We start from the raw sequence: 25,254 nt of genomic DNA on the forward strand, positions 1-25,254 counted from the left end.
TAATCAAGGTCCCTTCTCTCAGATGACTTAAGCTTGTGTTGACATAAAACTATCGAGCACAATAATGAATAAAATAATATGCTTGAAGTGTATATGCAGAGGTATAAACATTTCAGAAAGTATTTAAATAGTATTTTAATACTTAGATTTAAAAGAGGATATGGGATAGGATCTTGTATAACTAACATTATTTTTAAAAACATTGTAGAGAAGTCAGATGTAAGTAAAGGAAGATACATTTACCACTGAGTATTTTATTATTATTCATTAAGAAAAGTCTGTTTTTTTTCTTTTTTTGGCCTGCATTTCGGTATTAGCACCATGTGTATGCAGTGTCTGGAGATTAGAAGAAGGCATCGGATCCCCTATACTGCAGTTACATTCAGTTGTGAGCCTCCATGTGGGTGCTGGGAATTGAATCCAGGTGCTTTGAAAGAGCAGTCAAGTGCTCTTAACGACTGAGCTGTTTCTCCAACTACATCACTAAGTATTTTTCAGATGGTCTTTATGTTTTGTAAGCTTTCCTGTCTTTTCAGAAATGAGCACACATTACCTCTTAAGTTAAAAACAAACCCAGAATACTTTATTTGAAAGCGGTTACATATCTATAAAGTCCTCTTGCTGGTGCCCTCTGCCCTTTGAAATCCTACCCCACTTTTTAATTTAGCTGCAGAGAGAGAAAGGCAGTGGCCTCAGGCTCAGCTCTTTTTGAAGTGCCTGCTATTTTCATCTATTTAAATTCTGACCCTATGAAGTCAGCACTAAAGTAAGTAAAAAGTCTAAAACCTAGTGTGAAACTCCACAGCTTTAAAATGGCTTTTCCAACTGTCTAGAAGTTCTTGAGGTGGGCAGGTGTGGTGGGGAGAGGCAGGTGATCTCTATGAATTCCATGTCAGCCTGTTGTACAGAGCAAGCTCCAGAACAGCCAGGACTAGATAGAGAAAACACGTCTAAAAGTGGTCATTGAGAGGTATGGACTTTGGATCTAGTTCATTTTGGTGTGTGATTTTTTCCCCCCATATTGTTTACAATCAAGTTTTAATAAGTAAAACAAACATTAGCTGTGTGACCTTGGGCAAGTGTTCTCTCATTAGAAGCAACAACAGTTGTACTAGTGATAACAGCCGTCTTTGGGCCCTAGCCCGACACTAGAATGGAAGGAGCTGGCTCTGGAAGGTGTTCAGAAGCTGACTAGCACTGTGTATCTTATCCAAAGAGGCAGCTGCCTCCATGGGCAGAGAGGTGTGTCATCTTACTGAGAAACTGAAGTGGGGGTTTTGTATTTTTTTTTTTTTAATTCCCAGCCTTTGAAAGTCTTAGTAGAATGAATTTTTCTTGCTAAATTCCAGTGCTGTTTACCCATTGCTAAAGTCTGGTGTTCTGTGTATCCCAAGGACAGTGATGTAGAGGTGCAAGTGTCCATCTCCTCCGAAGGCTCGGGCTCTGCCCTGGGCTCCCTTTCTGCTCATCCTGTTTGCCTCAGTTTAGTACTTTTGCTGCTGTTTCTCCCTGTCAGCCTGTCTTGTTTTTTCTCTCTCTGAACCCTTCATTTTTAAATGATAGGCATGCATGTGTGCGTGTGTACATGTGATTGCTTGCATGTGGAAGTCAGGACAGCTTGTAGGAGTCGGCTCTCTCCTCCCACCACATGGATTTTGGAAATGGTCAAGCTTGACAGCAGGCTCCTTGATCCTCCGAGCCATCATAGCAGGATATGTTTGGCTCAGAGCTCTTTCTAGTAGTTTGGAATTGCAGCCTCTTGCTGTCAGGGTCCCCAGGACATCTTGGAATGAGAGAGGAGCACAGGTCCTTCCGGTGTCTGTCAGGCTCCCCCTCTTTCTCTCAGCCCACAGTACTCCCAAGAGAGGCACCGCCCTGCATGAGCTCCCTTGTCCTGTCACTCCCCAAGGCCCCACTGCTAAGTATTAGGAGTCAGGTATTCCTCCCTGTATGTTCCCAATGCCTGAATACCTGATAATGGAGATTTAGTGTCAACATGGGGCAGGGACAGAACTATCCAAACTGTAGCAGTCTGTAAAATGAAGTATCTGTAACAAGTTTGATTGTAGTGGTCTTGGAGTTATGTTAGTGACCTTGAAAGATAAACACCATCTAACCTTGGCCTAAGATTGGACAGAATTGTGACAAGTCCTTGTAGCTAAGTTTTCTTTTTTTCTTTTTTAACTTTTAAAGTTTATTATCACTGTTTTGTGTTTGTGTGTGTACCTGTGTGTGACTGTGAAGTCCAGAGCTTCATGTCTGATATCTTCCTCAATTAAATTTCTTCTTTACTATCTTTCCAAAATTCAAAAAATTGTATTTGTTTATTGTGTGTGAAGACACACATGCCATAGCGTGCTGTGAAGGCCAGATAACAGCTTAATAAGAGTTGGTTCTCTTCTGTTGTGTGGGCCCCAGGGATCCAGCTGAGCAACAGTGCATTCATTCCCTGAGTCATCTCACTGGTCCTCTCCACCTTAGTTTTTTGATGCAGTGTCTTTCACTGAACCCAAACCTCACCAATTTTGCTATACTTGCTGGCCCAAGAGTTCCAGGGATTTGCCCATTTCCACCTCTCCAGCACAGGGATACAGGTCCACTCAGCTGTGCTCATCTTTTTATAGGGCTGCCAGGATCAAACTGAGGTCTTTATACTTTGCAAGGTGTGCGCACGCATGTGTGCACACACACACACAAACACGCAGATACCTGCTCCTCGCACACCACTGGGGAGACCAGTGGAGGAGGCCGAAGATTTGCTGTGACACAGGGTCTCTCACTGAACCTGAAGCTGTCTTAGACTGGCTGACCAATGGGCTTCTGGGGTCCTGTCTCCAGCCCCCAGTGCTGGAGTTACAGGTGTGGGTTTTTTTTTTATATGGGTGGTGGGGGTTTGAACTTAGGACTTCGTGGTAGCACAGCAAGTGCGCTTATGCACTAAGACATCTTCTACACCCTCTTGAAACTGCAACAGACCAAGTAGCGAAGTGATTAGTGCTTAGGTTTCCGGTCTTAGAGCAGTACGCCATCTCTCTGGACTCTCCTGAAGTCTGCCTGCTGAGTCTGTGGTGTGGTTCTCTAAATGCTCAGACGCTCACTTTGTTTTTCATTCATTGTTTACAGGTAACATTCAGATATCCTGGATTGATGACACATCAGCCTTCGTTTCTCTCAGCCAGCCCGAACAAGTACAAATTGGTTAGTGTTCTAGATGTCTGTTTTGTGTGTTAATGAGGTGGGGGTTCCCCTTCAGTTTGAAAGCTGTGGCTTCAGCCAGTTGGTTCAGTGGCATTGCTGCTCAGTTAATTTTTGAGCTTTCCTGTGAAATAAAGAAAAAAATTAGTAAGTATATCATACAGAGAAGGATCTTTGATTCATTATTCTAAAGATATTTAAACTGTGCCTCAAGACCCCATGTAGTTACATGTGACTGAATGTCAGGTTTGAAAATTTGGCCATGGAGAAAGGTTTCTGAGCATGCAGTGACCAAACAATTTAAAATCAAATGCTAGTAAACACTGGAGTCGGTGCTTGTCGGTGTTGCCCATGGTTTCACTCCAGCCTTCATTCTGAGCACACAGCATGTGTGTTTGTGCTGCACACGCCCTCCTGTGATGCAGTACCCTTGTCAACTGCTGTAGTTAGGTGTGAAAGCCAAGCTGAATACAAGGAGAAAGAAGGACAGAGTCTGGAGAGATGCAAGCCAGCCACTGAAGAAGCAAGATGCCAGCAGACTGGTAAAAGCCATGCCCACATGACAATACATAGCTTAATAGAAATGGCTTAATTTAAATGTAAGAGCTAGCTAGTAATAAGCCTGAACTATAGGCCAAACATTTTGTAATTAATATTAAACCTCTGAGTGATTATTTAGAAGTGACTATGGGATGGCGGGGGGGGGGGACGGGGACAGAGAAACCTCCCAGTACAGCCTGCCTCTGCTTCCCAAGTGCTAGGATTAAAGGTGAGCACAATCACATCTGGCTATCCAAAATTATTTTCATTTAGTTTTTTAATGACTTATTATCAGTAAATGTTTGATTAGTCTACTTATTTAAAATTTTTAGTATTTTATTTTATTTGTATGGGTGTTTGCTGGCATTTTCTGTTCACCACATGCGTGCCTTCTGTCTGTGGAGGTCAGAAGAGGACATTGGATCCCATGGAACTGGAGTTGGATCCCTGAAGCAGTAGCTTTTTGCATTGTTCTGTTTTCAGACAGGGTTTCTCTGTGTAGCCCTGGCTGTTCTGCTCTGAGGCACCATGTGGATACTGAGAATGGAACCCAGAAGAGCAGCGTGCTTTTTTTTTTGGGGGGGGGGGGTTTCGAGACAGGGTTTCTCTGTGGCTTTGGAGCCTGTCCTGGAACTAGCTCTTGTAGACCAGGCTGGCCTCAAACTCACAGAGATCTGCCTGCCTCTGCCTCCCGAGTGCTGGGATTAAAGGCGTGCACCACCGTCACCTGGCCAGCAGCGTGCTTTTTAACCACTTAGTCATCTCTCCAGCTCATCTATTCTGCACATTTGTGTGTCCTGGTTCATGTGGTTTCTCTTGTACTTTTCCTGTTTGTCTGTGATTAGCTGTGATTTCTCCATGCCCTTAAACTTGCATCAAATGTTTATTTTACAAGCAAAGGGAATGATACTTCATTTGCTTTTAAATAGGGTTCTGAAAAGATGGATCATCACATTTTTTGTTGATCCTTAAAATTTTTTTTTTTTAAAGATTTATTTATTATGTATACAACATTCCTCCCATGTATGCTTGCATGCCAGAAGAGGGCGCCAGATCTCATTGTAGATGGCTGTGAGCCACCATGTGGTTGCTGGGAATTGAACTCAGGACCTCTGGAAGAACAGTCAGTGCTCTTAACCTCTGAGCCATCTCTCCAGCCCGATCCTTAAAATTTTTGACATTAATTATACTACCTTTTTCTTTAACATTTGTTTGTTCAATTTTTTCTTTTCTTTCTTTTTATATATGTGAGTATTTTGCCTGCTTGTTTGTTTGTGTACCACATATGGGCCTAGTGCCTTTGCAGGCCAGAAGACAGCATCGGGTGGATTCCCTGGGATTGGAGTTCACGTATTTGTGAGCTACATGCAGGTATTGAGAGCTGAGCTTGTGTCCTGTGCCTCGAAAGCATCTTTTCATCAGTGCTCTGTTCTTCTCATAGAAGATGGTATGCTCTGAGAGTGAGAATTTCCCCATGCGGACCCCAGGGGCCATTGTGTTCACAGTGGCTGGCTGAATCTGGTCAATATCATGGAGTTGGAGCCACGGTACACATCCTGTCGTGAACTGGAGATACCTTTTGTACTTGATAGATCTCATGTCTGTTTTTCTTTCTGATTTCTAAATCTGTGTGAATGCTTCTTTAAAAGACAATTTGCAGTTTGCTTCTCATAGTAATGATTCTAATGAAGCCAGGGATCTGGGTTATCTAAATTTGCTACAAATTCTGTTAATGCTACCTTAAACAAATTATAGAAACATTTCAGCAGAAACAGAGGGAATGTAACAATGAAAAAAATTATTAAATGCCTACTTATATAGGCTCTGATACAAATTATTTTTGATTTACATTCAAAGAGTTCCATTTAAGCTGACAACTGTCTTTTTCCTCTGGTATCACTAATTCTAATCAATGTTTGAAAAGTCTTTTGACCTCTTGAAAATGAAAGTTCTTTTCTTATAGGAAACTGTATACTAATTACTAAAATGGTGTGTGTGTGTGCGTGCGTGCGTGCGTGCGTGTGTGCACTGTGCCCATGGTGTGGAGATCCATGTTGGTGCCTTCCTGGTCTGCTTTCCACTTCTTCACGTTTTGATGGGGTCTTTTTCTCTGACTTCCCTAGGCTGGCAATCCAATGAGCTCTAGGAATCCCTTGCCTCTAGCTCCTGAGTGCTAGGATTAGAGGCCTGCACACCACATCTTATTTTATAGGTGCTGGGCACTGGACCCTGAGCTTCCCCAACAGAGCCATGTCCCAGTGAGTTTTTCACAAGTTTGATTGTTTCTGCACTTAGCCATGGCTTATTTTAATGTGCGTATACCATGGGCGGAGCCCCAGTGCTTCTGACATGCACGATTGAGGTATACTTCTAGTTCCTTCTCTGTATTATCCTGTCTGAACTGGCAGTGTTTAATATATGTCTTTCACTAGATTTGGTAAAATTTCAGATATTTGTTTTCATATTCTCTTGCTGTTACTCCTGGGGTTGCTTCTGCACACAAGACATCGTGTACTCTGTTTGGCTTGTTTTTTTCTCATACATCTTTCTGTTGTGCAGACTAGATAATTTATTTCTGTATCTCTGTTCTTTGGCTCTTATTGGCTTTTTTTTCTCATACCATCTTTCTGTTGTGCAGACTAGATAATTTATTTCTGTATCTCTGCTCTTTGACTCATTACTCCTTGACCATTATTCTTCTAATAAGCCAGCCTAATGGATCTTTTATCTTGTACATTGGTACTGCTCATCCTGCAGTAGGGTGACTTCCTGATAAGCCCCTTGTGAGTAAAAACGCTATTAAGCAGAACATGTATGTCGTATGCCTGTTTAATGTCATTGTTTAACCTCATCCACCTTGAGTTTACCCAGAATATGGTTGGGTAGATTCATGCAGACTCTATTTCTTTTTTTTTTTCTCTTCTCATTTTTTTTTTATTTATTAAAGATTTCTGCCTCCTCCCCGCCACCGCCTCCCATTTCCCTCCCCCTCCCCCAATCAAGTCCCCCTCCCCAGACTCTATTTCTTGACAAAATATAGTTCTTAAATACTGTATCGAAAATGTGTTGTAGAGTCTCTTGTAGAGTCTCTGGGTTTGGATAGATTCCTCAGAAGGGTGATTTGTTTTAGTTTCACAGATATTCATCTTATTTGGACTTGTGGGTGATGCTTAGATCGGAGCTCAGACTTCCAGTTTGCTGCGCTAGTGGTTAAGAGTTAGTCAGAGAGCAGAGGACTCCTTGGGTAAAAGCTGTCTTGATGACCTGGGTTCAGATGTGGTTTGTCCTTAGACCTCCCCTGTGCACACTCTTATAAACATATGTGGACACATACACAAAGATATAAACAGATGTATGTTAAACACAAGCCAATCAGACATCGGCTGAATCTGTTCACCACTCGTCTTTATCTGGCTTCCGCTCTGCTAGTGCTCCTGTCTCACTCTGGTTGCTCTTGACCCCGTGCTTGTCCTTTCCTTCCTCATAGCAGAAAGATATGAGATTTATAAAAAATCTTTTTGATTATCTGGGCATGGTGTCCCAGGCCTCTAATTCCAGCATACAGGGAACAGAGGCAGGCAGTAATACATAGTAAGATCCTGTCTCAAAAAAAACAAAAACAAAAACAAAAAACCCTTGCGGGACCCAAGCACCAGCCACTTTAATGACATGGCAAAGTCTCTCTAGTGCTCGTTCAGGCACAGGTGTGCCCTTGTGCTGCTCGGGAGTGCGTGCGCACATACGACCCCCCACTCTCTCTCTCTCTTTCTCTCTCTGACCCAGTCAGTGTTCATCCACCAACTGTTTTACGTCTTCACTCTTCCTATTCAGAGCACTTCCTCCTACTCTTCAGGCTTTGCGTTTTCTCCAGCTTGCAGTCCTTGCAGTGGACGATCATTCTTTTAGATTCCTGCTTGACCGGCGCCTGCATGCCCTTTCCTGCTTTCAATCACTCTGCTTCTAGCACCTGCCTTTAATTCTGTCTCAGCTACATCATTTGTTGTGTGTAATTGCCTCTTGTTTAATAGTACTTTACAAATATGTTAAAATATTAAAAAAAAAAAAAACTCTAACTCAATCGTGCCACAAGGACAGGTGCTCAATTATGTTCATAGCAGCTTTGTTTGTCATAGCCAGAACCTGGAAACAACCTAAATGCCCCTCGACTGAAGAATGGATAAAGAAAATGTGGTATCTTTACACTATAGAGTACTACACAGCAGAAGAAAATGACAGTTTGAATTTTTGCAGGAAAATGGATGGAGCTAGAAAGCATTATTTTGAGTGAGGTAACCCAGACACAGGAAGACAATTATCACATGTATTCACTCATAGGTGGTTTTTAAACATAAAGCAAAGAAAGCCAGCCTACAAACCACAATCCCAGAGAACTTAGACAACAATGCAGACACTGAGACACTTACATAGATCTAATCTACATGGGAAGTAGAAAGTAGAAAAAGACAAGATCTTGTTTCCAGGTTCTGGCTCTGACAAACAAAGCCGCTATGAACATAGTGGAGCACATGTCCTTGTGGCACGATTGAGCATCCTTTGGATATATACCCAAAAGTGGTATTACTGGGTCTTGAGGAAGGTTCTTTCCTAATTTCTGAGAAATCGCCACACTGACATCCAAAGGGGTTGTACCAGCTTGTATTCCCACCAGCAATGCAGAAGTGTTCCCTTTTCCCCACAACCTCTCCAGCATAAGTTGTCATCAGTGCTTTTGATCTTGGCCATTCTTACAGATGTAAGATGGAATCTCAGAGTTGTTTTGATTTGCATTTCTCTGATGACTAAGGATGTTGAACATTTCCTTAAGTGTCTTTCAGCCATTTTAGATTCCTGTTTAGGTCTGTACTCCATTTTTTTTTATTGGATTATGTGATCTTTTGGTGTCCAATTTCTTGAGTTCTTTGTATATTTTGGAGATCAGACCTCTGTCTGATGTGGGGTTAGTGAAGATCTTTTCCCATTCTGTAGGCTGTCATTTTGTCTTGTTGACTATATCCTTTGCTTTTCAGTTTCAAGAGGTCCCATTTATTAATTGTTTCTCTCAGTGTCTGTGCTGCTGGGGTTCTATTTAGGAAATGATTCCCTGTGCCAATGCGTTCAAGTGTATTTCCCACTTTCTCTTCTATCCGGTTCAGTGTGGCTGGCTTTATGTTGAGGTCTTTGATCCTTTTGGACTTGAGTTTTGTGCATGGTGATAGATATAGGTCTATTTTCATTCTTCTACATGTTGATATCCAGTTATGCCAGCACCACTTGTTAAATATGCTTTCTTTTTTCATTTGATATTTTTTGCTTCTTTTTCAAATATTAGGTGTTCGAAGATGTGTGGATTGATATCCGGGTCTTCTATTCGATTTCATTGGTCCTCCTGTCTGATCTTGTGCCAGTACCAGGCTGTTTTCAGTACTGTAGCTCTGTGTGTAGTAGAGTTTGAAGTCAGGGATTGTGATGCCTCCAGAAGTTCTTTTATTGTACAAGATTGTTTCGGCTATCTTGGGTTTTTTGCTCTTCCAAATAAATTTGAATACCGTTCTTTCGAGGTTTTTGAAGTATTTTGATGGGCATTGAGTTGAATCTGTATTGCTTTCGGTAAGATTGCCATTTTTACTATATTAATTCTGCCTACCCAAGAGGATGGGAGGTCTTTCCACTTTCTGGTGTCTTCTTCAGTTTCTTTCTTCAAAGATTTAAAGTTCTTGTCATACAAGTGTTCCACTTGTTTGGTTAGAGTTACTCTGAGATATTTTATCCTATATGTTGCTATTGTGAAGGGGGTTGATTCTCTGACTTCTTCCCCAGCCCTTTTATCATCTGTGTACAGGAGGGTTGCTGATTTTTTTTTTTTTTTGAGTTAAACTTGTATCCTGCTACATTGCTGAAAGTGTTTATGAGTTGTAGAAGTTCCTTGGTAGAATTTTTGGGGTTAATTATGTAAACTATCATATCATCAGCAAACAGTGAGACTTTGACTTCTTCATTTCTAATTCGTATCCCCTTGATCTCCCTTTCATGTCTTATTGCTCTAGCTAGGACCTCAAGAACTATATTGAATAGATATGGAGAGAGTGGACAACCTTGTCTTGTTCCTGATTTCAGTGGAATTGCTGGCAGTTTCTCTCCATTTAGTTTGATGTTGGCTGTTGGCTTGCTGTATATTGCCTTAATTATGTTTAGGTATGTTCCTTGTATCCCTGCTCTCTTCAAGAACTTTATCATGAAGGGATGTTGTATTTTGTCAAATACTTTTTCAACATCTAATGAGATGATCATGTGGTTTTCGTTTTTCAGCTTGTTTATATGGTGGATTACGTTGACAGATTTTCGTATGTTGAACCATCCCTGCATTTGTGGGATGAAGCCGACTTGGTCATGGTGAATGATGGTTCTGATGTGTTCTTGGATTCGATTTACTAGTATTTTATTTAGTATTTTTGCATCAATGTTCATAAGTGAGATTGGACTGTAATTTTCTTTCTTAGTATTGTCTTTCTGTGGTTTGCATATCAAGGTAATTGTAGCCTCATAAAGAGTTTTGCAGTGTTCCCTCTGTTTCTATTGTGTGGAATAATTTGAGGAGTATTGGTATTAGTTCCTCTTTGAAAGTCTTGTAAAATTCTGAGCTGAAACCATCTGGTCCTGGGCTTCTTTTGGTTGGGAGACTTTTGACAACTGTTTCTATTTCTTCAGCAGTTATAGGTCTGTCTAATTTGCTTATCTGGTCTTGATTTAATTTTGGTAAGTGATATTTATCCAGAAAGTTGTCCATTTCCTTTAAGTTTTCCAATTTTGTGGAGTACAGGTTTTCAAAATATTACCTGATCATCCTCTGTATTTCCTCCATGTCTGTTGTTATGTCCCCCTTTTCATTTCTGATTTTGTTAATTTGGATATTCTCTCTCTGTTTTTTAGTTAGTTTGGATAAAGGTTTGTCTATTTTGTTGATTTTTCCTCTAATAACCAACTCTTTGTCCCATTGATTCTTTGTATTATATTCTTTGTTTCTATTTTGTTGATTTTCAGCTCTCAATTTGATTATTTCCTGTTGTCTAGTTCTCTTAGGTAAGTTTGCTTCCTTTTGTTCTAAAGTTTTCAAATGTTCTGTCAGTTCACTAGTGTGGGATTTTTCCAGCTTTATGTAGGCATTTAGTGCTATGAACTGCCTTCTTTACACTGCTTTCATTGTGTCCCATAAATTGTGTGGTCATTTTCATTGAATTTTAGGAAGTCTTTAATTTCTCCCTTTATTTCTTCCTTGACCCATTGATGATTCAGGTGAGCATTGTTTAATTTCTATGTGTTTGTGGGTTTTCTGGAATTAGTATTGCTGTTGACTTCTAGTTTTAGACCTTGGTGATCTGATAAGGTACATTAGGTTATTCCAATTTTTTTGTATTTGTTGAGGTTTGTTTTGTTACCGAATATGTGGTCAGTTTTTGAGACGGTTCCATGAGGTGCCAAGAAGAAGGTATATTCTTTTCTGTTTGGATGGAATATTCTATAGATGTCTGTTAAGTCCATTTGAGTCATAATAACATCTATTAGTTCTCTTATTTCTCTGTTAATTTTTTTCTGATTGACCTGTCCAGTGGTGAGAGGGGAGTGCTGAAGTCTCCCACTATTAGTGTGTGGGGTGTAATATATGACTTAAGCTTTAGAAGTGTTTCTTTGACATATGAGGATGCCCTTGTATTTGGGGCATAGATATTCAGTATTGAAATTTCCTCCTGATGGATTTTTCCTGTGACTATTATGAAATGACCTTTTTTGTCTCTTTTGACTGATTTTAGCTTGAAGTCTATTTTGTTAGGATAGCTACACCCACTTGTTTCTTAGGTCCATTTGATTGGTATATTTTTTCCCAACCCTTTACTCTGAGGCGATGTCTTTCTTTGAGGTTGACATGCGTTTCTTGTATGCAGAAGAAGGATGGATTTTGTTTTCGTATCCAATCTGTTAGCCGTGACTTTTTATAGGTGAGTTGAGTCCATTTACATTAAGGGATATTAATGACTAGTGGTTGCTGTCTCCTGTTAATTTAGTTTTCATCATTGGTGATGTTAAGTTGTGCATTTTTTTTCTTCTTCAGGATTTGCTGTAATGAGATCATCAATTGTCTGTGTTTGTTGGTGTAGCCATCTTCCTTGGGTTGGAGTTTTCCTTCTAGTATTTTGTGTAGGGCTGGGTTTGTGTCTAGGTATTGGCGAAATCTAGATTTATCATGGAATATCTTGTTTTATCCTCTTATGGTGATCGACAGTTTTGCTAGGCTGGCATCTGTAGTCTCTTAGTGTCTGCATAACGCTTGACCGTGACCTTCTGGCTTTCATTGTCTCCACTGAGAAGTCAGGTATAATTCTGATAGGTCTACCTTTATATGTTAGTTGGCCTTTTTTCTTTGCATCTCTTAATATTCTTTCTTTACCCAGTATGTTTAGTGTTGTGATTATTATGTGGCGAGAGGACATTTTTTTTTTTTTTTTGGATCCAGTCTATTTGGTGTTCTCTAAGCTTCTTGTATCTTCATAGGCATATCTTTCTTTAGGTCGGAAAAGTTTTCTTCTATGATTTTGTAAATAAATTTTCTGTGCCTTTGAGTTGAACTTCCTCTCTTTCTTCTATACCTATTATTCTAAGATTTGGCCTTTTCATGGTGTCCCATATTTCCTGGATATTTTGGGCTAAGCTTTTGTTAGATTTAATGTTTTCTTTAACTGATGAGTCTATTTCCTCTATTGTATCTTCAGCATTTGAGATTCTCTCTTCCATTTCTTGTATTCTGATGTTCATGCTTGCATTTGTGGTTCCTGATCTTTTTCTCATGATTTCTGTTTCTATAATTCCTTCGGCTTGTGTTTTCTTTATTGTTTCTATCACAGTATTCAAGTCCTGTATAGTTTCTTTTATATGTTTGAGTTCTTTTTCTTAGTTTTCTTTAAGTGATTTGCTGATAATCTTCCAATTTTTTGTCTGTTTTTTCCTTCATTTCTTTAAGGAAATCTCTCATTTTATCTTTAAGAATTTTAAACATTCTCTTGAGGTTAATTTTTAGATCATTTTCTTCTGGTTCATTCATATTTGGTTGTTCAGGTCTTGCTTTTGTAGGGTCTTTAGGTTTTACTGGTATTGTGTTGCTCTTTGTGGTGTAGCATGTGTTCAATCTAACCTTTTCTACTCATCTTTTCCTCTGATAGGTGTGTTTGGGGCTGTCTGAGATTCTGTTGAATAATCTTCTAGGTGTCAGTGAATCCAAAGCTCAGATGGTTGTTCCTCCTGGTACAGTCAGTGTCACAGTTCTAGTTACCCCGTTGGTTACTCCTGTTCCAGGAGATCGCTCAGCGTTCCTGTTCTTTGGTCTGTTCCCTTGGAGTCTGCTGTCTCAGGCATACTTTGTCCTAGGCTGCTGGCTTTGATCTGTTTCTGTAAATCCTGGTCTGGATCTCCTACTGCAGAAGTCCCTGGCCTGGAATTGGACCTGTTGTGGTGGAGATCGCTGACTCTGGATCTGGTCGTTTGCTCAATTCTGGTCTGCCAGTGTTCCCGGGACTGGGTTTGCTCCCAGGTCACTGGCTCAATCCTGATCTGCCTGTGTCACAGGACTGGGTTTGCTCCTGGCTTCTGCTCCTGACGGAGCTTGTTTCCTCAGGCCCCCTCTGTCTTAGGTCGAAAATTCAGCTTCTTATATAATTCATTAAAATTCCTAATGCAGGATTTTATAAGATGGTTGTCAACTTCAACAAGCTAAATTCCTGTAAATACACAGGAGACAGAATGCCACTTTTAAATATGTCTATATATTTCTTATGTATTGGTTTCAGACTAGCTCTGCTGATTTCTGCAAGGCCTTAGGCAGTGGGAGAGCTTTATCTGTGGTCATTGGAGAATTTGTTCCTCTGGGAATTGTGGAGATTAAATGTTGTGATGTGTGTTGAGTGAAGAGGCAACAGACTGGGCAGGACATATGATATTATTATGTGAGAATCACCTCACTGTCCACAGGGAAACAGGGTAGACTCCTGGTGTGTTTGGCTTCGGTCAGCTTTGACAAAGTGGCTGGAGCAAAAGAGGGCTCTAAGCCCTTTTCCTGGCTAGCCTGGAGAAGGCTTGTGTCACCAGGTAGCCTGCTGCAAGCTGTTTCTAACAGACAAGTGGATGCCGAAGGACTGGGTGGACAGCTGATTTATTTTGCTGATTCTCCCATCAGAAGCGTGGCTCTGAGCCAGACGTTGGCTTCTAGGTTAAAGGCCAGAGCTGCAGAACTGCGGGGACTTGAAGGGGTGCTGGTATCATTGCCATGTGAGACCTGTGGTGAGAGGCCTGTTATCTGTCTTCCCTTTCAAGTGACCCTGATTCCGCTGTGCTCAGGGAGCTGTTGGAGGCATTGCTCTGTGGAGTGGGGCAGGGGACTGGGAGCAGAGGGAGTACCACTGGGCACATCCTCTCGCTGCCCTCGAGCCCTGCCACGGCCTCAGCTGCTGTGGGGATACTGACCTGAGTATATCCTTGGGAATGCACATCCCACTCAGAAAGGATTATTTTGGGTGCTGTAGTGTAGACCTTCCAACCAAAGAGGGATTTCAGGGAGACGGTGCTGGTCCATCACACCACACAGCTCTGCAGACTGCGCTGCTGTGACATAGAGTTGTGGTTATGAGCTCACGGATTGTTCACAGCCCCTGCCACTTCTTGGGGAAGAGATGTTGCATAATATGAAAATTTACTGATACTTTGAGGTGTTTTTCCTCTTTTACTATAGAAAAGTACAATAAGCCTTTAAGTAAATTTCTGTATGTCTTAAAGAAGTTGATATTTTTTTAAAGTATATTAAATCTTTCTTTGTGGGTGGTGACCATAGGGTGTGAATGAAGTACTTGTTAGTATGTGTCCATGTGCACATGGGTACTCATATATGTGGAAGCTGGGTGTCAACAGAGATGTTTCTTCAACCTTTGTGCTTTTGAGACAGGATCCCCTTGTGAACCTGAAACTCAGTGATTTGCCTAAGTTGGCCATGACCATGGCAACTCTTACAAAAGAGAAAATATTGAGGTGGCAGCTTATAGTTTCATAGATTCAGTCCATTATCATCATGACGAGGAGCATGGTGGTGTGCAGGCAGATGTGGTGCTGGCTACCTCTTGACCAGAAGGCAGCAGGAAGTCTACTGACTGTCACAAGAGACCCCAAAGACCCCTCCTACAGTGACACATGTCCTCCAGGAAGCCTGCACCTCCTAATAGTGCCACTTCCTTTGGAGGCCGTTTTCTTTCCATTCACCACATTGATAGAAATGCCTCCTCATCCCTCTTTCTTATTTTAATATTTGGATGTCCAGATATTTCTAGTTTGACATGAAACAAACAATTGTACTGAGGAGTTTGGTCAAATCTGATCCATTTTAAGATTTCAAAATATCGACCCTTGGCTGTGGGTAGCATCTGCCTCTTGCACTTCCTTTTCCTTTTCTTGAGGTTAAGGTTCTTGGGATGCCAGAGTCTCTTTTACTTCTTTTTTTCCCAGGCAGGATCTTGTCCTGTAGACCAGATTGTCCTGAACTCACCATGTAGCATAGCTGGCCTTAGGCTGCCACTCCTCTGTCTTAGCCTCCTGAACGTGGGAGTTACATGTTTGTGCCACCAAGCCTGGTCCATTGTCCAGTTCTGGCATACCCTGGGACTATATGTTCATCTGTCCCAGCTGCCTTCTGCCTTCATGCATCCATTCATGCATCTACTATGAACTCTGCCAGGTACAGCTGAACAAACCGTGACTACCATGTGCTGGAGCAGCTCCTAAGGTACCAAGACTACCCCAACAGCATGGCCAGGCTCCTCCCTCCTCCTCCTTCTTCTTATTGAGAATTTTGAATACAATCTTTTCTTATTTCTTCATTCCCACTCCCTCCCCACCTTCTCCTACCCCACCTCCCCATTTCCTCCTCAGAGAGGGTAAGGCTTCCCATGGGGAGTCAGCAAAGTCTGACACCTCATTTTGAGGCAGGACCAAGGCTCTTCCCCCTAGATCTAGGTTGAGCAAGGTATCCCTCCAAAGAGAATGTGCTCCTAGATGCATGGCCAGGTTGTTATCTCCCTACAAGTATTAGAGGTGCTGATAGTGGGCAACAAAAGCCGCCACCCATTGTGATGGAGCCATTTACCCAGGACAGGCCTCCCATCTCCTCATTATCTCACTGCCGCTTGTTCCATCCTCTTCCTCAAAGAAGGAGCACATGGGTTTGGAACACAAGTAACCAGAGCAGCGCTCTGGGGAAGAGCACTTGCTGTGTGTGAGCCAGGCCCTGGGTTCTGTGCTCTGTAGTGCAAACCCAGAAACAAACAAAATCCCTGACCCACCCATTTGCACCAGCAGGGTGCAATGTAGGGAACTGTGTGTGTGTGTGTGTGGGGGGGTGTCTTCAAAAGTGAGAGATGAGTGAGGTAACATGATCAACCCCCGAGAAATGGGTTCGCCCAAAAAGGGCACACCTTTAATCCCAGCACTTGGGAGGCAGAGGCAGACAGATCTCTGCGAGTTCTGGCCAACCTGATCTACAGAGTGAGTTCCAGGACAGCCAGGACTACGCAGAGATATTCTGTCTCCAAAAACCAAAAAATAAGTGTGTTTGTGTTTGGGGGGGTAGTTAGGCAAATGTCAGAGGTTGTGGAGTTTTTAGAATTTAAGTGCAGTGCAGCACAAAGATCCCTGGCATTTGGATAACCTGGAGTTGTCTCGGTAGAGGGACCTGTAGGAAACCCTTGATTTCTGTGACCTTATTTCTCATTGTGTATTGGTATGGGAGGTGGAATTTAAAAAAAAAAAACAAAAAAAAACCAAAACAAAACAACAAAAAAAAAAACAACTCAGAGGTTGGTTCTCAGGTGCCTCCCACCTCACTGGCCTGGAGCTGTTTCATGTAGACCAGGCCGGTTGGCCCTCTGGGGTCTATCTGCCCATTTGCAGCACATCATGGCAGACTTTTTTTTTTTTTTTTTTTTTTTGTAGTATCAGATCTGGGTATCTGAAGTTAAGTTCTCATGCTTGTAAAGCAATCACTTTACTAAACGAGCTGTCTTCCCAGCCCTTGCTTCTCATTGTTCAAGACATTCTCTCACACAGGTAAACTGTGGAACTCAAACACATTATCTCTGAAGCATTGACGTAGTGGCTACACCAGTGTGCTGCGGCCTTTGTCACTACTTTATTTGTAATAGTGAGAATTTGCGGGTATTGCCTAATGACTGCTCGTTTACTCTTTCTTGCTTTCGTTTTCAATCTGTCTTGCTAGCTGTAAACACACCTGGGAAGTCAGTGTTCTGGTCATGCCTTTGCAGAGCTTTCCTGTTTACAAAGCCCCTCACACTGGGGGAGACTTGTCACCATGTGAGGAGACCCAGCAGCTTCTGGGCTGGGACTTCTTAGTCAGCATAGGCCACCTCTCCTAAGTACTGTCTTTATCTGATCTAAGGATTTCTTTCTCTTCCTTGTAGCTGTTAATACCAGCAAATACGCTGAAAGTTACCGGATCCAGACCTATGCTGAGTACGTGGGAAAGAAGCGGGAAGACAAGCAGGTCAAGAGGAAGTGGACAGAAGACAGCTGGAAGGAGGTGGACAGGAAGCAGCCCATTGTGCCAGGCCCCTGTTCCCACACCAACAGGTGAGCTCCTGGCTGTGCTGGGACTTGCGCTGTCCCCGCGGTGGCCCTCTTGGTTCCTCCTTGATGAATGAGGAGGAAAATACCTTTTATATTAATTGTTGTAAAAAACTGATTACTGTTTAATTGTTTATTAGGTGCATCTTCATTTTGAGATAATCTTGGTTGCTCTTGAATTCACAGATCTCTTTGGTGCTAGTGTTTTTTTTGCACTGTCTTATGAGCATTCTAGTTTGTTACATTTGAGAGGTTATATAGACCCCAGACTTTTTCACTAACTCCAACAACACCATCAAGACAAACAGGAGGTATTCTATTCCAATCTTATGAGTAAGGAAACAGAGGTTCAGGGCCTGGTCGGCAATGCGAGAGGTCAGGGTAGAGCTGCTCCTGCTGGTATCTGCCTCTCCCTTTGCCGAGGCACCAAGACCAGAGAACCTTGACCTAGCAAGCCTAAGACCCCGAGTTCATTCCCCAGCCCCAAAAATAAGTAGGCAGAGAGATTCATACAAAAAGTTAGCTTACCTTAGCCTTTTTGGTTTAGCTTTGGGTCTGGAATTATGTAGTATTGTCCTTGCCTTTTCTTTAAAGAAAAAAGAGATAAAGATAAACCTTGTTTCTGGGATTTGTGTGTTGATTTGGGGGGGGGGGGCGCTGTTTGCTGTGAATATGTGTGTGTCAGCATGTTTTCCTTCCTCTCGAGTGAGGAGGAGGAGGATTATGTAGCGGCATAAATGAAGGCAGACAGAAATTATAATAAAATATTCAGCTTTAATTAGGAAAAACTTACAGAACCCGAGGCTCTAGCGGAGAACAGGAAAGCAGAAGGGAAGGCGGGGAGTACGCCCGCAATCTTTATAAGTAAAAACTATCCTCGGGGGACCCCGCCCTACAAGCAAGGTGATTGGCTGGGTCTCCCCTACATCTCCCCTTTTTGTCTAAATAAGACAGAGCCAAACCAAATACAACTATATACAATAGGAACAAATAATAAATATACTAAAAATTCTATTTCAAAGAGTCTAAATAATGTAGAGAGTAACTACAATTATCAAATCTTCAACTCTGTCAAAGATCTGAGAAGGGAATTAATATTACTTAACAAACGAGAGATATCCAAAATGTGCAACAATTGACAGAGACAACTGACTACCTGGGCAATCACCCAAAGTCTCGTTTGCAATGTTGAGTCAACCAACTTTGGCTAAGGCCTAACATAATTGACATACCATTATTAAAGGCAAGGAACTTTCTTAGAACCATCCTACCCTGTCTTGGCAAGATAAGACAATCCTGTTTCATCCACTTTTGAATATTCTGTATCTTTGTCAGTAGTTGAGGTATGGGCTTTTCTTAACCCAAAGGCCGGTTCTGCCAAGAAGACAAGCTCCCAGTGGAGTGTCTTTGGTGCTCAACATTCTCTCGGGAGTAGAGTGGTGTTGCCAGGAGTGATTGTGTCTCGTTGGCACAGAATTCTAGGTTAGATTAAAGGCCATTTTCGACAGCTCTTTGAAGAGGCTGAAGATTATACTATCTATACTAAATATAATTTCTATGTATCTAAAAAACCTGATTATCCTAAAAATAAATATGACAAACATATAATTCTCAATACCTATCTAACTTGAAGACTAAGAGAATAAACAACTGTAAACAATGTCATTACATATCAAATGTAAACAATGTTATTATATAAATAATATCAGAGGTAGAAATGTACATTGTAATATGGTAAATGTATCAATACAATATAGACAACGTTATAAGCATACTCTTATACAAAAATTAGAGGTAGCAGCACTCACATTCAATAATCAATGTATCAATATACAAGAATCAGCACCAATACAATTTTTTTAAAAACAGTAATTCACAAATACCAATCATCCCATCAAGCCAGTTAATCCCCCCTTTTTTTAAAGTACCCCTAATTCCATAAAATATCTCTCCCATCCCCTCAACCCTATACCAACCACTAAATGATATCCCTAACCCTGAGGGCAAATTCTGTTGGGAGAGGGGTTGTCGTCCTCTAAGATTGCTTCCAGCTGACATGGGGGCAATGTTCTTCTTAGGGGGTCCTGTGAAAGCAAATGATGGTAAAATTCCCAAATTAACCTTTGACCTAAGAAAATTGTAACAAGCCTCTGAGTGTTTTAAGAAAGTCCGGCCAGAGTGTTGTCAAAAATGTGCACCATTCGAAATTGTCTGGTGCAGTTGGTACCAAAAAAGGGTCTAATTTTAGTGCTAAAAAAAATTCATGACGTCATAAAAACCAGATTGAGTTGATGTCGCGGGGCCCCAACTTCATCCTGGAATCTTCAAAGATTACTGTATGAAAATTTGTTGCTTGTTATGGGAAATTTAAACATTAACAACAAAGACATATACAGACATATAAAGAAAGATACAGATATGAGGAAAGGCAAAGAAAGTTTATCAAGTACATAATTATTCTTATTCTGTCCCATTTCATGGCTCCTGACCTGAGACAGAAACTCTGAGATATCTCTTATCAACAGGCTTGGGATTAAAGAGGGACTGAGCCATAGTCCAACTCCAAAACCAGCTCTACATATTTATAAAGAAATGTTTGATAAGACATATATAAAAAAATTAATACTTACAACACACGTTTAGTTTTATTGTTGATCCTTAGTGAGTCGTAACTAGTTTCTATCCATCAGTAATTAAATATTCAGGGTCTCTTAGATTCTTTGAAGATGAGTGTTTTCCTGTGGAAATAAGAAAAGAACCCTGCCCTCAATCTATCTGTATTTCTTACCATCAGTATGATCACCATCCTTGTGAATGAATTGTTATTTATCTTTTCCAAGTGGCTTCTCTTCTTCAAACCGAACCTTTATTAATTTTGACGGTATCCACAATTTTTCTTCTCCTGTGGAGACAAGAGCAAAACCCCTTCCCCAACGCAGCACATCTCCTGGCTTCCATTTTGAGGTCAGCACATCCTTGAAATAAACTGGTTGATTTAGTTCAGTAGACTTTTCCATTATCCAATGTCTTTCTGCAGCCGTTGTTCCCTTCTCATTAGCGTTGAAAATTCAAGGTTAACAAGGCATTATGTAACCTATTTCTGGGGGTGTTTTCCACCCCTTTCTGTTTGTTCAACATATCCTTTATAGTTTGATTTGATCTTTCTATGACTGCTTGACCTGTAGGATTGTATGATATACCTGTAACATGCTTAATATTATAATAATCAAAAAACCGTTTCATTTTCCTAGAGACATAAACAGGACCATTATCTGTCTTTATTTGTGTAGGTATACCCATGATAGCCATGACTTCTAATAAATGAGTGATTACTGATTCAGCTTTTTCTGAACTTAAAGCTGTTGGCCATTGAAAGCCTGAATAAGTATCAATGGTGTGATGAACATATTTTAATTTGCCAAATTCTGCAAAGTGCAACACTAAATTTCATTCCTTTGAGTGCCCTTAGGATTAGCCCCTGCAGGCAGTGGCGTTTGGTTGTAGAAAGAGCAAGTAGGGCATTTCTTTACAATCTCCTTAGCTTGTTGCCACTTAATAGAAAACTCTTTCTTCAAGCCTTTGTTATTAACATGATGTTTTTTATGAAATTCAGAGGCCTGCAGCACAGTACCAATCAACAATTGATCAATTTCTGCATTACCTTGTGCTAGAGGACCTGGCAGGCCCGTATGGGATCGGATGTGTGTTATGTACATAGGGCAAAGCCTGTTCCTGATCATATCTTGTACCTGGATAAACAATGAAGTTAGTTCTGTATCATCAGGTATAAATTCAGCAGTTTCAATATGTAAAATAACTTTCTGTGTATTGTGAATCAGTAACTATATTAAGTGGTTCTTTAAAATCCCTTAGCACCATAAGAATGGCATATAATTCCGCCTTCTGGACAGAATCATAAGGACTTTGTTCCACCTTACCCAAGTCTTCTGATTTGTAACCTGCCTTCCCTGATTTATTGGCATCAGTATAAAATGTACGGGCTCTGGTTATTGGAGCATCACGAATGATTCGAGGAAGGATCCAAGAAATTCTCTTTATGAAGTTAAGTCTCTTGCTTTTTGGATAGTTGTTATTAATGTCTCCCAAAAAATTAGCACAAGCTCTTTGCCATGGTTCATTATCTTCCCATAATTTCTTTAGTTCATCAGCAGTGAAAGGCACTATAAATTCTGCTGGGTCTATGCCTGCTAGTTGACGAAGTCTCAACTTGCCTTTTATAATTAACTCAGAGACTTTTTCCACATAAGTTTTTAGTTTTTTACTTGGTTTATGTGGTAAAAAGATCCATTCCAAGATAATATCATCTCTCTGCATTAAAATTCCTGTAGGGGAAATTTTTGATGGTAGTATGACGAGAATCCAGTCGAGCTCTGGATTTACCCTGTCCACATGTGCCTGTTGTAATTTTTCCTCAATCATTGTCAGTTCCTTTTCTGCTTCAGCTGTTAATTCTCTGGGACTGTTCAAATCTTTATCACCGTCCAAGGTTTTGTTCAAATGAATTATTATATCAGGTGTTATCCCAATAGCTGGTCGTAGACTGGAAATGTCTCCTAACAGTCTTTGAAAGTCATTAAGAGTCTGTAGGCGATCTCTCCTAATTTGTGTCTTTTGTGTCTTAATTTTTTGCAAACCTATTTTATAACCTAAATAATTAACACTATCTCCCTTCTGATACTGCAATCCCCATTTAGGTAAAACTATCTTTATTTCTTCAGTCTTTCCAAGGTATCCATGTTTGAATTGGCTAATAAAATGTCATCCATATAATGATATACTATAGATTTGGGAAATTTCTTGCGTATTATTTGCAATGGTTGATTTACAAAATATTGGCACAGGGAGGGGCTATTTAACATGCCCTTGGGGAGGATGGCCCACTGGTATCTCCTCGACGGTTGAGAATTATTATAAGTAGGTATTGTGAAGGCAAACTTTTCTCTCTCTTTTTTTTTTATTTTGGTTTTTCGAGACAGGGTTTCTCTGTAGCTTTGGAGCCTGTCCTGGAACTAGCTCTTATAGACCAGGCTGCCTGGCCTCGAACTCACAGAGATCCGCCTGCCTCTGCCTCCCGAGTGCTGGGATTAAAGGCGTGCGCCACCACCGCCTGACTGGCAAACTTTTCTCTATTTTGTTCTTGTAAAGGTATAGTGAAGAAACCATCCTTTAAATCAATAGCTATGAGAGGCCATCCTTTTGGTAATAAAGAGGGCAAAGGAATTCCAGATTGCAGAGGGCCCATAGGTTGAATAACCTTGTTGATGGCCCTGAGATCTGTCACCATTCTCCATTTACCTGATTTTTTTCTTACCCACAAATACAGGAGAATTCCAAGGACTAGTAGATTCTTCTATATGTCCAGCATCTAATTGCTCTTGTACCAGCTGTTCTAAAGCCTGTAACTTTTCCTCAGCTAAAGGCCATTGCTTTGTCCATATTGGTTTCTCAGTCAACCATTTTAGAGGCAAGGCTGTTGGTATCTCTGAAGGGACGTCAATTATTTTGTGTTCTTGTACAGCCTGAATGACTGGTTTTCTCCTTCTATAATATCTTTTAATATTATTCTCAGAAATATAGGCTCTAGAAGTAGCAGGAATGTTAATTTGGGTATTCCATTGATGTAATAGGTCACAACCCCATAAATTCACTGCAATATTGGCTACATATGGCCTTAGTTTTCCTATTTGTCCTTCTGGCCCTATGTATTCAACCCATCTCGTACTCTGCCTTACTCGAGATAGGGTTCCAATTCCCAGGAGCTGAACATTTACATTCTGAAGAGGCCAATACGGATGCCAAGATTCTGGGTAATGATACTTACATCCGCACCTGTGTCCAGCAGGCCAGTAATAAAAATGCCATTTACACACACTTTTAGCTTTGGTCTTTGATCATTTATAGAAGTTTGCCAAAACACATGGAACTCATTCTTCAGATCATTATTGCTTGTAACAGTGGGCATGGGGCTTCCTAATTGTCCTGACGAGTCACGTTCTCTATAGTAACTGGAAATGACTGAACCATATTCGCCATGGGGGCCTGTGAGGCCCCCCCTCACGTTTCCTGTCTGTAACAGGATGTCTTGTCTATCTCTTGTAGACCTGCATTCATTCGTCCAATGCCTGCCTTTCCCACATCTTGTACATAAACCTGAAGGCTGAGTCCTCCTATTTCTGTTATTTCTAGAAGATGCATTATTGTTATTTTTGGAAATCCGTTGTCTACAGTTCCTTTTCATATGATCCATTTTGCCACAATTAAAACATTTGGTATTCTGGTGTCTCCTTTTACCACTGGAAATTGCTTCTTCTACCCATGCTTCAGTGCCATAGTCAAATGTATCAACATTCAGTGTATGCAAGACCCATTATTCTAAGAGCACTGATCTGAGCTTTAAAGGCCCCAAGATCCTTTTGCATTCCACATTTGCATTTTCATAAGCCAAAGACTCAATCATTATACGTCTTGCTTCTGGGTCAGATATCCCTATTTGTACAGCCTTACTTAGTCTCTGTAAAAAGTCACTAAAGGGTTCTCTCTGACCCTGTTTAACTCTGACAAATGATTCCAATTTCTGTCCTGGGTCTACACCCTGTTCTAAGCTCTTAAGGCTGCTGTAGTACATATGGAGAGTGTGTTTTCATCCAAATTAGCCTGTCCCTGAGGGTCGGAAAAGAGCCCTTCACCTAGAATTTTATCTAGGGAATTGTCAATTCCCTTCGCTCTTTCCTGCTGTTCTAAAAGTCTAGCCTCTTGCCTGAATAAACATTTCAATTGCGATCCACTCTCAAGGACCGCAGAACTCAATTGTAGCCAGTCAAAGAGCATAGTTTTGTTTGTTGTGGCCCAAGATTCCAGCATCTCTGTAACAAAGGAGGCGTGCATCCCAAAAGTCATGACAGCCTGTTTAATTTCTTTGAGATCATTCATACGGACAGGCTCCCATGTATCTTCCTTGATGACCCTAGGGTTTCTGGAACCAATCACTTTGTTGTTATTACTGGAAATGCAGCTAGAGCTGTAGGTCGAGCTTTGTGAGAATTGTCCCAGAGAGACAGATGGAATTAAAGTTTGCCTTTCTACCCCAGCTCCTCTTCATCAGAATTTAGAAATTCCTCAATCTTTTCCATTCTGTTCACCATTGCCTTCTGCAATGTCTGAATCTCCTGTCCAGAATTATGTTCCAAAGCCTTCACTGAGGATTCTAAGGTATGAAGTTTGTCCATAAGAGATAACATCTCATCTTTGGACATAATTTTCATGGCATGAACCGTGCTTTCTTGTATTGATAATCTGTCTGTCAGTTTTTCATAACCTTTAGACAAAATCCGATTGTCACATTCAGCAGTTTTGATTCTCTCAGTTAATGTTTCAGTTCCTACAGAAAGGGACCAAAGCTTACGATCCAAATCAGCTGTTCCCTCTTCCATAGTAATGAATTTTTCCTTAACATCAGCCTGTACCTTTTCCAAATTTTGCTCAGGTGACCGAGTCATGTTAGACAGAGATCTATTCTCTTCCTGGAGAACTTCAAACTGATTCTTGAGGAGATTGTTGTCAGTCTCAATTGTTTTGAAGCGCTCAACCTCTGCCTTAAGAATCCTGGATTCATCTCGTAAAGACTTTATCATATTTCTATTATCAAACCATATATACCAAGGAAAACTACGAATCCCAGAAAGATCCATAGATGTGGGGTGACAGATACCTCTTGTAAAATCTCCCACATGGTACAATCAAAAAGGCTGTTAAAGTCTTGAATGGTAATGTTTTCAATCAAATCTGTATTTATTTTTGTGTATAAAAGAAATTTTTACCTGTAACGACTGTTTC

General features: G+C 40.9%; 1 protein-coding gene across 3 annotated transcripts in view; it reads left to right on the top strand.

Moving 5' to 3' along the window:
• The window catches only part of Parn (poly(A)-specific ribonuclease), a 98,472-nt gene that overhangs the window by 62,134 nt on the left and 11,084 nt on the right, over window positions 1-25,254 (top strand). For all 3 annotated transcript variants that reach the window (XM_057775557.1, XM_057775558.1, XM_057775559.1), the window contains exons 21-22: window positions 3,124-3,198; window positions 17,238-17,406. In XM_057775557.1, the coding sequence (XP_057631540.1) occupies window positions 3,124-3,198; window positions 17,238-17,406 (244 nt within the window). The remainder of the gene's footprint in view (window positions 1-3,123; window positions 3,199-17,237; window positions 17,407-25,254) is intronic.

The sequence above is a fragment of the Chionomys nivalis genome, chromosome 7, assembly GCF_950005125.1.
Source record: "Chionomys nivalis chromosome 7, mChiNiv1.1, whole genome shotgun sequence".
Classification (NCBI taxonomy): domain Eukaryota; kingdom Metazoa; phylum Chordata; class Mammalia; order Rodentia; family Cricetidae; genus Chionomys; species Chionomys nivalis.